Below are 14,567 nucleotides of genomic sequence, written 5' to 3' on the forward strand. Positions count from 1 at the left end.
GTAAGAAATGTGATGATAATCATCGGACAGGAAATGGAACTGCAAAACATTATTTAAATCAGGGGTGCCCATTACGTCGATCGCGATCAACACGTAGCTCGCGGACCGGTCCCAAGACGATCGCAAGGGGTGCAGAGGAGAAAAAATCTAACAAGCATTTGCGTATCTCTGCATGTTAGTTTTTGGGGGGGCTAACAGCATAACAGAAAAACGTAAAGAATTTAACAATTTGTGCTTTATGATTAGTTCATTGCCTTCTGGTGTATGTAACTTGGCCACCCGGGGGCAGTACGAAACAAAACTGTAAATGTCATGCATACTGCAAGTGACGCAGTACGCTGCTGTAATACTGGTAATTTTTCACTGAGGACAAAGAATATATGCCTTTCATTATTGTTTTGTGTGTCTACAAGTGTTGCTCCACCATTTGTGTTGTGTGTATATAGTCTTTATCCTTTGCGAAAAATGACGACCGTAATAGTGCTGAAAGCTTACTTTAGTTTTGAAATTCTTCTTTGTATATGTCTGTATCATACTGACCCCTGGTGGACTGACCGCAAACAGCGAAAATCAGTCTGTATTGGCGCCCTTGTAAAATGCATTGAAAAAATATTGTAACCATAAAATAATGGATGGATATAAATCTTGAACAATAAATCTGTAAATAGGTGAGCATTGTTATTTCCTACCCTAATATGGACCAGGCAGGACCTGCGGTAACAAGTAGTGTAATATAGTGTAGTTTTCTCACCGTGTTCACACGCATGTCCGTAGTATCCTGGCGCACAGTGACAAGTGCCGCTCATTCTGTCGCACGTGCTGTTATTTTGGCACTCGCACATCAGCTGACAGTCAGCGCCAAACGTACCTGCCGGGCATGCTAGGACGCAAGAAGATGAAAAAGAAGAAGAGCGGCTGTCAAGTGACGCTCCCTCCGGATGGTTTGGGAGTGTGCGACGTGTTACCGGCGTCGCAGTGTCGTCCTCTCCATCCCAGACCGCACGTGCACCTGCCTGTCTCCGGGTTGCACGCGGCCCCGTTGCTGCAGTTGCAACGCTTCATGCAGCCCGAGCCAAACCAGCCTGGAAGACAACCTGACTTGCAAAAAAACACACACGCGTTCACATATTGTCAATGACATTATTAAGTACAGGTATATGGAAAGAGCTTTTTTGATTCATTGTTTTTGTGCAACACGGTGGGCAACTGCCTCACAGTGCAGAGGTGAAGGGTTCAATTCCGGCTCCGGCCTTCCTGTGTGGAGTTCGCATGTTCTCCCCATGTCCGTGTGGATTTTCTCCGGGTATTCCGGTTTCCTCCCACATTCCAAAAACATGCATGGTAGGCTAATGGACCACTCTAAATTATCCTTTTGTGTGATTGTGACCTCTGTGTACTGTCAGGCGGACGTGCTAACCAGTCAACCACCGTGCCACTCGTGTGTATAGATGGATAGATGGATGCATAGATAAATCTACCCATCTATCTAGCTAGTTAGCTAGCCATATATTATATATAATATGTACTGTATGGCGTGTGAGGGGTGACTCACTGTGTGTACAGTGCTCTCCTCTCCATCCAGGCGGGCACACGCAGCGACCAGTCACCGGGTGGTTCCGGGTTCCGACTGCACAGAGGGCCACCTGAGCGCAGTCGACTCCGTAGCGGCCGTCGGGACACGCTGTCATTACGAGAACCATAAAACCGTCTTCATCTTCAAACACCTGTTGTAGTATTATTGTTGTTTTGTTCTTTCAGGACTCACTGATGTTGCAACGAGCGCCGATAAAGCCTGGCGAACATTGGCAGGCACCGGTGGAAGGGATGCACACGGCACCGTTTTCACAGTCGCACTCCCGCTCGCAGTTTGGACCATAATGACCCATTCCACATGCTGAACACACAAAATAATTGATCTGCCAAACGCTTGCTTGTTGTGAAGTTTGCTGCCACCGTCGTGTTTGGTCACAAGTCAAGATTAAGAAGAAAATTCAGGTCATTTGAAGGTCGAGTGAACACTGTGTTATGCTTTGATGTCAGTGAGGTGACTGATTTTTCATGATATTTACTTTGATCACATTTGGGTCCGGAGAAGCCCGGGGCGCAGTAGCACGATCCAGACACCGGGTGGCACAGTTGGTTGGTTTGGGAGCACTGGCAAACCTCATTGCAGTCGGGGCCAAACGTTCCAGGGAGGCAAGCTGGCATCAGAATGAAAGCCACAGGTTGCCGTGAACGTCTGCAGTGCAGCCTCCAGGCAATGATGAAAACTCACCGTGCTCGCAGCCGTTGCCAGTGAGTCCGGCGGGGCAGCCGCACTCTCCCGACACGTGGTGGCAGGAAGTGCCTGGAGAACAGTCGCAGCGCCGCATGCAGCCCGGCCCGAAAGAACCTGGCAGACAGGCTGCAAACAAGCAAGTTAATCACATAAGATAAGAAGATAATAAAAACCTTTATTTGTCTCACAATGGAGAAATTCGCAATCTACAGCAGCAAGTTTTTCAATGGAAGAAAGTAGAAAAACAAAAAGTATTTGCATGCACAAAAATTAATTTAAAATGAATTGTACCCAATACAGAGTGAAATATAAAGTATAAAATATAAGATAAGCATATATGCATCTGCAAAGGTGGCTGTGCTATTTAAAATGGGTGAGTGGGGGTGAGTCCAGGTTTTCAGGTGCGTCTATTCAATAGCCTATTGGGCCCCCCCACCCATTGAAAAACATAGCAATTTTCCTTTAGATTTATTTCCATTTTAAAATAAACGCCCTTCTAATTTTCCTTGATTCTAATTAGTTTAAAAAAAACAATCACATTAAAAATAAAAAAATTAATAATTACGAGGTTCGTCATTGTTATGCATATTAATGTTTAAATGAATTTATTTTACAATTAAAGCCACAACTGAAAATGCACATTTTTCCTCGTTTTTATGAATACAAAAATATTTTCTTCATAATTTAAAACCAGAAAACAAAAGACATCTTTCTTTGGAGTACCTTTGTCACAGTGTTTTCCTCTCCAGCCGGGCGGGCACTGACAGTCGCCCGTGATGTGGTGGCACGACACCCCGCGCACACACTGACACCTCCCCTCGCACCCGAGCCCAAACGTGCCCGGCTCACACGCTGCACGTGCAAGTGAAAGTCACATAAGACACACAACAGACACACAAAGAAAAGCGTGGCTCGGACGCTCACGTTGGTGGCAGCGTTCCCCCGTCCAGCCGCCGGCGCAGCTGCAGCGTCCCGTCCGTCTGTCACACCGGCCGCCATTGTCACACTCGCACTCGCGCTGGCAGTCGGCCCCGAAGCGTCCATCCACGCACTCTGTGGCGGGAAAAAATACATAATACACAAGTCATCGATGACAAAACACGGACGGCAGGAGACGTGCAGAGTTTATCGGGTTCTTGCTGACGGCTCTAAAATGTTACCAGATAGGAACTTTCACTTGGACGGAAATTGAGGACATGGTACACAGAACACGTAGATCACACACAAGCTTTGGATGTAAGCTAAGGATATACTTAAATATGAGAAAAATATATGCTGATATACAGAACAACCTTTAAGAACTGATAAGTAGGATGTCATTTTTATTTAGTTATTATTATTTCTATTTAGTACTGATCTACAAGGTTACCTGACATCATTGTTTAGAATCTCTTTTTATTTGTCAATTTAATTTATATTTTTTCAGATCCTTTTGAGATTGATTTTTTAAATTCTAATAATTTTCACTTGTATTTTTTAATTTTATTAATTCATGTGCCCCCTACTGTTTTAATGAATATCGATTTTTCTTGCAACTGTATTATCATTATATTCTTTAGATTTTTTTTATTTTTACCTTTTCAACTTTTTAGTTTTTATTAAAGTGTTAACATGTAATTATTGTATGTATAATTAATCTCATTAGTTTCAGTTAGATTTGTTTTTTTAGTCATTTATTTACAGTATTTTTATTTCATTAAGGATTTTAAGTTATTTTTACTATTTTTTAAAAACAAATTCTTACTTTAAATGCAAAACTTCTTTTAGTTTGAGATGCAAGTAATTATTTAAGAATTATATTTAGAAATTAAAGGTTAGGTTCAGTGGATTTGTTTTTCTTTAACGTCAGAATGGGAATTTCCATTATATATTGCTGACGTGACAGTTAAATAAGTAGCAACTGTTATTAAAAAAGTTTAATAAGTAACAACTGCTCATAAAATTTAACTGCGCTAGAACACACACAGAGCAAAGTAATGAGCTGAGCCAGAGGAGGTTCTGGCGGTTGTTGTGGAGCACAGCCACACTTGTTGGGCGTCTACAGTTTATTCAGTCGACCGGAGGACGGGCAAATATCTCCAAATAAAATGGAAATAAATCTCATCTCTATTTGGAGACTTCCTCTTACCCAGTTCACAGGCGGTTCCGGTCCAGCCGCTGGAACAGGCACACTTTCCGCTGTTTGTATCGCACGTGGCTCCGTTCTGACACAAGCAGTGGTGCCGACAGTCGGCGCCGTAGAACCCCGCCGGGCATCCTGGGAAGAAAACACCCAGATGTTACTGAATCACAAGAGTGGGAAGGAAATCATACTCAGCCTCTTCCTAGCTAACTTTATCTCATGATGGATTTCACTTAAGATACATTTTGATATAAGGCAGTCCGTTTTGGCGTGACATGTTTAACTGTTCATGTTGTTCTGGCAAAACCTAACATTTATCATGTACATTATATGAATAGTGAAAATGAAAACATTTGGGTACCCCATACAGTCACACACCCTTGGGGTATTTCTCTTTATGCTTGAATGTGCTGTGATCCATAAATTTGTGGGTTTTTTTATTTTTAATATATGTTGTAGTGTTTTTGAAGCTAGATAACACTTTGTCAACAGTAGAAAGTGTGCAAGGCACCTTACTATTTTCTGTAGCCGACCCAAAATCAAAATAGTGAATGCATTTCCTTCTTGAAAAGGTGAATCTCTCCCTTTCCAACTGTGGTCGAAATATGACAGCGCAATCGTTATATCTCGCTCCCAGACAGGAATGCTAAATTGTGACATCTCAGAATGCTTCACTTCATACAGTTGTTTGCTGGGTGTTTATCAAGGAATGAGGTATCCTCCTGTATTTTATTATTCGTTTCGTTCCATGTTATACAGAAAAACATTTGATTTTTATTCAAGTGTTGTACTTACTGTATTTAATGTAACGTATGTAATGTTAATGCAGGTACCATACGTACGTGCGCTCACCTTGTGTGCAGTTGGGTCCACTCCAACCTGGCATGCACGTGCACAGCCCGCTGGCCGGGTGGCAGAGGCCGTCGTTATGGCAACCGCAGGTCAGCTTACAGCCATCGCCATAGAAACCACTCGGGCATGCTGCCATAGAGAAGGAGAAGGGAGATGGTTACCTCCTCGTGAACTCTGGTCATCAAAAGTCCACTTTGGTAAAGTGATACACATGATAGTGCAGCAAAATACTGGATTTCTTCAATTCCACCCATGAACCAAAATTTTTTAAAATGTATTTATTTATTTTGCATCAGAATTCTTCACAAAATACCCCAGAATGTTGGGGGGTTTTCTGCAAATGTATTGAAAATAAAACACAACATTTTAAAGAAAGAAAGAAAGAAAGAAAGAAAGCGTATACTGAATGGATTTTGGACTAAAATCCATTGAATGCATTGTTGCACACGTTTGGTGGCTTCACTCACTTTGGTTGCAGAATGGTCCAATCCAGCCACTGGGACACAAACACAGCCCGCTGACCGCAACGCAGTGGCCGCCATTTTGACACGCACACTTCTTCTGACAGTCCAGTCCAAAAAAGCCCTGAGGACACGCTGTGACATACTGCACAATGAATGACATGTACGCGTTGCACAGTTGGAGGAGAAAAAAAAAACTGTGAAAAGGGAGTCTCTTACGCTTTTCGCAGAAGGTTCCGGTCCATCCCACTTGGCAGGTGCAAGCGCCACTCACGTGGTCGCACAGCGCCTGATTGTCACACTGACAGAGATGACGACAACCCAGACCAAACTTTCCCGCTGGACACTCTGACAAATTAACAGCACAAACTGATTAACATTTGTAGCCGTTTACGTATAGTTACAATAATAGGAAGTATGTTAAAAATTGATGTCAGGCGCGACTACCGTATTTTCCGCACTATAAGGAGCACCTCAAAGCATTCAATTTTCTCAAAAGCAGACAGTACGCCTTATAATCCGATGCACCTTCTATATGGATCCATATTCAGATTTCTTGGACGCAGTATTTTAAATGTTCTGTAAAGCCCTTTGTTCCAGCTACAGCGCTTGTGAAAGCCCGATATCAATACAGCTGTATTGTATTGTATTCCCTCGAGCGTAGCTCCATCTAATGCAACCGCAGGCACTATTGTCGCTTTGGTTTTAATTTTTTGGGGGTCATTTGCATGTAATACTTTTGCTACAGACATACGCAAGATTGTGCAGCGACCACACGGAATGAGAATAGCAGGAACAACATACTGGAGACGTTACTCCAAAGTAAATCCATCCATCCATCCATCCATTTTCCGATCCGCTTTATCCTCACAAAAGGTCACAAGCGGGGGTGGGTAGGGGTGCTGGAGCCTATCCCAGCTCTCTTCAGGCAGTAGGCGGGGGACACCCTGAACCGGTTGCCAGCCAATCGCAGGGCACACACAGACGAACAACCATCCGCGCTCACACTCACACCTAGGGACAATTTCGAGTGTTCAATCAGCCTGCCATGCATGTTTTTGGAATGTGGGTGGAAACCGGAGTACCCGGAGAAAACCAACGCAGGCCCATGAAGAACATGAAAACGCCACACAGGAAGGCCGGAGCCGGGATTTAACCCACGACCTCTGCACTGTGAGGTAGACGCGCTAACCACTCACCCACCGGGCCGACCCCAAAGTAATTCGCATCACAATAATCTTTAGTAAGACTCCACACCGCAATTCCTCTGAGAGATTGTACCTTTTGTAGGTAGGTAGCTACTGTTTTGGTTAGCCCTGGATTTTAATGGCCTTCAAGTCCAACAATGTTCCTGGTAGCACCTACTCTCATGGCACTGGGTCCCGGTGTAACCAGCCTCGCAGTTACACTGGCCTGTCACCGCATCACAACTGCCGTCTCCATTTTGACAGTTGCAGCTCTCCATGCAGTCCATCCCCCAGTGCCCCGTGTCGCATGCTGGCACAAAAACAAAACTGTCAAGAAACTCTTGAGTTTGATTTCAATGTTATTTATTGAGGGGGGTGCTACCTTTCTTGCAGTTGTGGCCAGTCCAGCCAGGAGCACAGGTGCAGCGCCCACTCACCGCATCACAGCGGCCGTCGTTCTCGCAGACGCATTTCATCTGGCAACCTCGACCGAAAAGGCCGCTTGGGCATGCTATGCGGAAAACATAACAAGGCACACGTCACATGAGAGCTTCTTTGGTGTGGATGTCAACTTGCTGCGAGATATATATATATATATATATATATATATATTTTTTTTTTTTTTTTTTTTTTTTTAACGAATTCATTTAAATGAAAAACTTCTTTGGTCACATTAACGGCCTTTCACCTTTGAAAAGATTTTGGCGGAAAAAGAACGGTGAAAGGCATTCTTCTGGACTTCAACATAAAGTTACGAAAATCATTCATTTGTTTGCTTCTAGAAGGTTAATAGAAACAACACTTGAAAAGAAATAAGAAAACATCTAAATTCTTTAAAAAACTATTATATACTGTATAATAGTAGTTATTTTTTTGTATTTTCATGAGTGGTGGATTGAAAAGGCCACGGTACTCACAGCTGTGGCACAATGTTCCCATGAAGCCGGCAGCACAGTTACATGAGCCGTTGTTTTTATCACAGATGCCGCCATTCTCACAAACGGGGCAGCTTTCTGAACAGCCCACACCCCAAAAACCCTCCGCACACACTGTTGGGGGAATTTTTTTTTACAAAATGTAGCATTGTTGTTGACAATATTATATGTTAGTGTTCAACTTGATCGGCTAACCGTTGTCACAGCGTGTCCCAGAAGTGCCAGCTGGACACTTGCACTGTCCCGTTACTTTGTCACAGGGGGCGCCGCTGCAGTTACAAGGATGCACACAGCCAGCACCGAAGCTTCCTTCGGGGCAGTCTAACGGACGGCACGTGGGATGGGTTGATTACTCTCAGAGCAGTAGTGTGAAGTCACAAAGTGAAAAATACCTTGTTACTGTACTTAAATTGACTTTTTCAGATATCTACATGTATACTTTCCTCGAGTATTTCTCTGGCCACATTTTACTTTGACTCTTACTGAAGCATTTTCTACCTCTCACTACGTTCAAAAAAGGCTTGTTACTTTAAAAAAAGGTAACCGTATATGAGCAACATGGAGCAGGTAGTATGAATGTTATAAATGATGGATGGAAACAGAGATATTCCGCATCAATGGTCATGGTCATATTATTGTCGGAGACTGGGCTGTCTCAGAATTATTTGTTATTTATTCCTTTGTTGTGTGTTCACAACCCCCCCCCCCCCCCCCCTCCATAGAATTTATTTTGTGACTTCTTCGCTTGATTTTCTGTTTTGGTGCATTAATTCCACTTTTCTTAGTGTCTTTGAAGTAATCGTTAATTTATCTTTTTTCGGAGGCGGTCTTTGAACGCCTCTCAAGCCTAACGGGAGAAGAGAAGGCACGGAGACGGACAGAGACGTGTCTGTATTTGCTTGAGTGTTAAACGAATTAATAAAGTGTATGTTTTAAAAAACAATAACAACAACACGACAGCTCTCTTTATTTAGGAGCTGCAACATTTTTTTTTTCTATGTCAGCTATAAGAATGATTGGTGCGAGTGCAGTAGTGTCTTGTGTGAGCCCAAAAGCACTAAAATGTGTAATCTAAAAAAAATTTTTAAAAAGAGGAAGGTGCAGTTTTCAAGATTAGCTAAGATGAGCTTTTTTTTGTTGTTTTAGTTAGCTTAAGCAGAAGCTCCAACAGCTTCTGATTATTCTGTCAGAATTGAGTTTTCAGCAAAACCGTTTCCAACATTTTTTTTTCCTTCCAAGTACGACCACTGAAGAGGTAGACTAAAAAAAAACGTTTGGTGTGCAAAGACTACGGGTATTGAATGTAATGGACCGGGGGAAACAATCTTTTTCACTTTTATACTTCAAGTACATTTCAGTCTGTAATTTTTTTACTGAGGTATAGGAATTGAATCAGTGCTTCTACTTTTACTCTGTATTTTTCTGTACTTCTACTAGCTAGCAGTAGAAAGTGTGAGTCAACATTAAACTGAACGTTAACTGTGTGGGCCCGCTCACCTTGTTCGCATCTGTCGCCATGATGACCCGGCGAGCACTTTTGTTGGCACTCCCCACTCACGTGGTCACACGACACCCTGGTCGGGCACGCGCAAATCTTCGCACAGCCGCTGCCGTACGTGCCCGGGCCGCATTCTGCAGCGGGGGAACCACAGCTGCTCAAATGCGATAGCAAGTACAGTATGAACATTTTCCTTCAACAAAGAGTTTACCTTCCTTGCAGGCGTTGCCTCGGTAACCGGGTTTGCAAATACACGTGCCGAAACGACGGTGACACTCGGCAGTGTTGTGTTGGATGCACTGACAATCCTCGGAGCAGCCGGCACCGAAAGTCCACCTTGGACAAGCTGGAGGAGGAAAATCACATAGTTGGATAGAACGCAATGCAGTTTTCAACGTCCCATTCAACGTCCTGACAGAGACAGCACACTTCTTTCTGATTCAACGCGTCAACTTTACTACTCCGCAATCTCGGTTGAAGCTTCAAGTCAACTCATCGTAAATCACATGTTTCAGCATTGAAATCACAGGCGCCTCATTGAAAGCACCGGAAGAGGAGAGTGGTGGGTTTGCACTAAAAATTGGTCTGGTGCCTCAAACGTGCACATTTTTTTACTGAAAAAATTTGATCAGCAACACGGTCACTTGCAAAATGAGCAGTTTGAACCTCACATACAATAAAAGTTGTCTGCATGCCTTTTTCAAAAGGCATCTGCTGAGGACAGCTGAAGAACAGGCAAAATCGGGGATGGGCGAATTAAATGCTGACACACATGGTGCACCCCATCCCCCTTGGTCTGCGCTTGTCGAGAACCCTTTCATACACCCTGTGACCTGATAACATGATAGGCTGTCCACTGTGGTAACCAGTGTCCCTGAAAGGGTTCAAATACGTATGTATCAGGAGGTTAAGTTGGTCCTACAGAGGTGGCAGAAGCGTCCATAGAGTCCGGGGTCACACAGGCAGGCTCCGTAGGTGCGATGACAGCGTCCGTTATTGGCGCAGTTACACCTTTTACGACACTGTTTGCCATAGAAGCCCTTCGCACAGCCTGCCCACAGAAACAAAATCATTTGGATGATGTTTTTTGCCTGAGTGGTGGATTAATGAAGGTACAACTCACCGTCCTGGCACAGCTCCCCGCTGACGCCCGGCGGGCAACGACAGCTCCCGGTGATGGGATCACAACTGGCGCCGTTCTTACACTTACAGGGGAAGGAGCAGTTTTGACCAAAATAGTTTTCAGGACACGCTGTGGCAGTGAAAACACAACAGTTTGTTACTAGAACATTTCAAAGAAAGCGACATTTTTGTTGCAACAATTTAAAAAAAATGCATAGTTTGACAGTATTCGTGCATGTGTGTGTGTGTCTGTGTGTTTTCTCACTCTGGTTGCAGATTATTCCCGTCCACCCGTCGAGACAATCGCAGCCGTTCTTCCAGGCGTTACATTTTCCTCCATTCGAACAGTCCTCACACGTCAGACTGCAGTCATTCCCGAAAGTGTCGTCCAAACACACTGCAAGTCACCAGTAAACGGACTTTTGTAAAGTCGCAGCCTTTGAACTTCCACTGACATTTTGTTAAACGGCAACACAAAATAGAGCCCTTCCTTTCCTTCCTGCTGCCGCTGCTGCTGCTGTCACAGTGCGTTAGCCTCAGCACTCCTGTGTGCGAGGTGGCTTCCGTGTGTACCGATAGGAGCAAGAGGCGAGTTAATTGAACCCCGCTGAGACATCTTGGAGTTACGTCATCGTTGAAGAGGGGTGCGTGGCTTCAAAGTTTTACAAAGGCTACTCTAAGTACCATTTTCTTAACCGAGCAATAGCGTGTGCGGTACTTCAACATCCCCGCACCTTGTTTGCGGGGATGTTGAAGTGGGGTGTGTAATTTAAAAAGTTTAATGTCAGTGACTGCTCTATAATTGTCAAGAAAGGATGTATTGTCGTGCCCAGCACAAGTCTGAGGCGCGGCATAAATCGGCACAGGGGCAGGCTAGACTTTGTCTTGATATTTCTGCAGATGCACACAGCACAGTTTAAAATGGACATTTTCCGCCGTTGTGGGTGTGAACACAGCCGACCTGATCCACCGGCAACAGAAGTGGCTCCTCTCATTTCCCTTAAAATCGTTGTGCAAGAGGCATAAAGTACTTGACGTGGCTGAAGAAGAAACCGAAAGAGTTTGATACAACAGTCAGGGCCGTGGATTAGCGAACGCTCAATAACTTGAGGAATACGCACCAAACTTCTCAGAGAGATTACTCTCGGCCCTCAGCTCGCCCTCATCGTCCTCGTAGTCATCGTAGCGCTCAAGAGGTTGACTGTAGTCGTGCAGCAAGGTGAGCCGGGGGCGAATCAAAGGCAGCTCGGTGGCGCCTCCGCTGTACAGGGCCTCAACTGCGTTGTCCAGAACTGCGGAAGAGGAAACGTTAAGGTCGTGGTTGGCGTGCAGCTGGGAAAATATTGGCGCTCGCCCATAGAAAGCACTCACAGATGCAGGAGAAGCGGTCCTCGCCCAAACGGAATCCTCGTCGACAAAAGCACTGGTAGGAGCCGCCGTTGTTTTGACACGTGTGATCACAACCGCCGTTAGCTGACAGACACTCGTTGATGTCTAAACAACGAAAGAAAAGAATGCCTGGAGAGCTGCTCTCTACTCACAAACACATCCAAAAGATTCTTCGATGTCAGTGTTTCGTTGGGTAATCGTGGTTACATTTTTTGGCTCATGAGTTTAAAATAAAGATTGATTTTCTTTTGTATCAATGGGCCATTATCAACGTACTTCTAGTACACAGGTGTCAAACTCAAGGCCTAGGGGCCAGATCCGGCCCCCTTTTATGTGGCCCGCGAAAGCAAATCACGTGTGTCAACTTGTGCCAAAAATAATGTTGAGATTTGGCAATCATTTTGTTACCCTGTTTACACTCACTTGAACAATAGCTGAACAAACCATTAGAATTTACTTGACTGATTTCAAAACTAGTAAGCTGTTCATTTGTTGTGCACAAGTAATCATTTTGTGGTTTCACTGTCATAACGGCTCTCCGAGGGAAGACGCAACCCCAAATTGGCCTGCCACTAAAATGTGTTTGACACCCTGTTCTAGTACATTCATGGATACCTACTACCTCCTGAATTACAAACTTTCTTCTCTAACCAACCTACCTACCGACATACCTAACTACATACCTTCCTACCCACCCACCTTGTAGTGTAAATTGTTATTATCCCACATTTTAAGTTCCGCAAAACTCAACTCATGAAGGTTTTGTGTCCTGCTAACTTATTTAGGTTCACAGTGTACCTATCACCCTATCGTGAACCGTTCCAACATTGTAAGGGCTTAAGTTCAATCAGATCATATTCCAAGTTCGGGTAGAGTAAATATTGTGTCTGGAGTCTAAATCACCATAGCATAAACGTAATAGTGAGAAAGACAAATGGCATATTTCTTCTTTTTCGTAATGGTGTGGAATTTTAAACACACCATCACAGCTGCATCCATCCGAGCTGAGGCGGTAGCCCGCTGAGCAGTAGCACTCGTAGCCTCCGGGATAGTTGGCGCAGTTCTGCTGGCAGCAGGAGCTCTGTTGGCCACACTCGTCCACGTCTGCCAAACACAACACAAACATGGAGACCAAGTTTTACGATCTGCTTTATTGCGGCACTTATAATAAAAAAAAAATAATGAAATAATGCAAATCATGCAGTTTGAGAACCCAAATCTGGGTCACGCGAACAAAAGGAAGTGACTAAAATCTTGGCGATATAAAAACGCAGGGAAAAACCTTTGCAAGAAAGATGTATTTATTATCAAACCTGAAATTAAGGTTGTTGTCACAGCTCCAAGACCAATTCTAAACTGTTGCTCTGCAAACTATACAGACTTAGTTTTCTTTCCCAAAGAGGACACCCCACCCTACTGATTTGGATTGACATCCAACCCAGGGTGGTCCAGGTGGCTGAGGTCATATAACATTTGAAACTTCCTTCAATGTCGCTTACAAAAGTATTGATACAACGCAGCAATGTAAGGCATCAGAATACCCATTAAAATCTAAACAATGCCCCTTATAATACATTTTAAAAGTACTTTCTGAAGGCCTGTTTTTGAACCTTTCAGTGCAAAAAAAGTACACATTTGACCCTTTCATGCACTCTGTAACCTGCTTACATGATAAGCTGTCCACCGTAGTAACCGCTGTCCCTGAAAGGGTTCACAAATACAGTCAAGCCTCGGTTTTCGAACGTCTCTGTTCTCATCCAAATCGGTTTTCGACCAAAAAATTCAAGTTTTTTATGCCTCGGATTACGACCAAAATCGGTTCTCGACCAGAATGAGCACACTTGAATGCGCCACTTGACTCCTCTCGCCTTTCTTACACGACGAAGTGACGCTTCCTCGGGTAGAGGAGGAACGGACGCTTCTTTGTGCAGCGTTCCATTGTGAGCAGACGTGTTCAATAAAGATTTTTTTTTTTTTAAAGAGCGTGGTTGCGGTTTTCGAACAAATTGGTTTTCAAACAGCCTTCTGGAACAGATTATGGTCGAAAACTGAGGTATGACTGTATTCAAATCCACAAAAAGTAGAATTGATTCCCGCATGCTCACAGTTCTGCATCTATGGATTCGCATATTCACAGATTTTTTTTTCTCAATATAATTTTTTTGTTGCTTTTTTTCGCATACAATTAATATATTGAATATCGACCCACGTCTTACATGATGCGAAGTCTTACCGACACAGGTTTTAAGGTCCTCATGAAGGCGGTAACCTTGGTTACAGGTGCAAACTGGGCCGCTGTTGGAATGCTGGCAGTGATGCGAGCATCCGCCATTGTTGTTCCCGCAGCTGTTCACGATCTCCATCTCGATTCCTTTCGAAATATTAATCACGTTGATCAAACGATGACTTATATGTCATAGATCACACAAAGGCAAAACTCACTGTAACACTGTTTTCCGTCCGATCCCAGCTCGTAAGCGGCGTTACAAACGCAGGCGAAGGAGCCTGGCGTGTTGTGGCAGCCGTGGGCGCAGTTGGCCTTCTCCATCTGACACTCGTCAATGTCTAAGACAAAGAAAGAGTAAGATAGTGAGTAAAATGCTATTTATTTCGGTGTTTGGAAGTAAATCAGGCAAGTGACAAGCCACTGTATTGGACTTGAACGATATGAAAATTATTATGATATGCTGTAATTAGTAGAATGATACCACTGGTCTTAGTTT

The 14,567-nt window shown here is 43.9% G+C and overlaps 1 protein-coding gene across 1 annotated transcript in view; it reads right to left on the reverse strand.

Annotated features, from left to right (window-relative positions):
- megf6b (multiple EGF-like-domains 6b) overlaps window positions 1-14,567 on the reverse strand; it is a 52,529-nt gene that overhangs the window by 1,900 nt on the left and 36,062 nt on the right. The window contains exons 9-34 of the mRNA XM_086118913.1: window positions 14,287-14,409; window positions 14,078-14,215; window positions 12,826-12,948; window positions 11,827-11,949; window positions 11,577-11,747; window positions 10,721-10,852; window positions 10,457-10,585; window positions 10,256-10,384; window positions 9,545-9,679; window positions 9,333-9,467; window positions 8,031-8,156; window positions 7,818-7,949; window positions 7,283-7,411; window positions 7,079-7,210; window positions 5,933-6,061; window positions 5,720-5,848; window positions 5,253-5,381; window positions 4,407-4,535; window positions 3,203-3,331; window positions 3,002-3,130; window positions 2,276-2,404; window positions 2,070-2,201; window positions 1,766-1,894; window positions 1,553-1,681; window positions 966-1,094; window positions 752-880 (exon numbers count right to left, since the gene is read on the reverse strand). Coding sequence (XP_085975039.1) covers window positions 752-880; window positions 966-1,094; window positions 1,553-1,681; window positions 1,766-1,894; window positions 2,070-2,201; window positions 2,276-2,404; window positions 3,002-3,130; window positions 3,203-3,331; window positions 4,407-4,535; window positions 5,253-5,381; window positions 5,720-5,848; window positions 5,933-6,061; window positions 7,079-7,210; window positions 7,283-7,411; window positions 7,818-7,949; window positions 8,031-8,156; window positions 9,333-9,467; window positions 9,545-9,679; window positions 10,256-10,384; window positions 10,457-10,585; window positions 10,721-10,852; window positions 11,577-11,747; window positions 11,827-11,949; window positions 12,826-12,948; window positions 14,078-14,215; window positions 14,287-14,409 — 3,408 coding nt within the window. The remainder of the gene's footprint in view (window positions 1-751; window positions 881-965; window positions 1,095-1,552; window positions 1,682-1,765; window positions 1,895-2,069; window positions 2,202-2,275; window positions 2,405-3,001; window positions 3,131-3,202; window positions 3,332-4,406; window positions 4,536-5,252; window positions 5,382-5,719; window positions 5,849-5,932; window positions 6,062-7,078; window positions 7,211-7,282; window positions 7,412-7,817; window positions 7,950-8,030; window positions 8,157-9,332; window positions 9,468-9,544; window positions 9,680-10,255; window positions 10,385-10,456; window positions 10,586-10,720; window positions 10,853-11,576; window positions 11,748-11,826; window positions 11,950-12,825; window positions 12,949-14,077; window positions 14,216-14,286; window positions 14,410-14,567) is intronic.

Source organism: Hippocampus guttulatus, chromosome 8 (genome assembly GCF_054856545.1).
Source record: "Hippocampus guttulatus isolate MCC_2025c chromosome 8, RoL_Hgut_1.0, whole genome shotgun sequence".
Taxonomy (NCBI): domain Eukaryota; kingdom Metazoa; phylum Chordata; class Actinopteri; order Syngnathiformes; family Syngnathidae; genus Hippocampus; species Hippocampus guttulatus.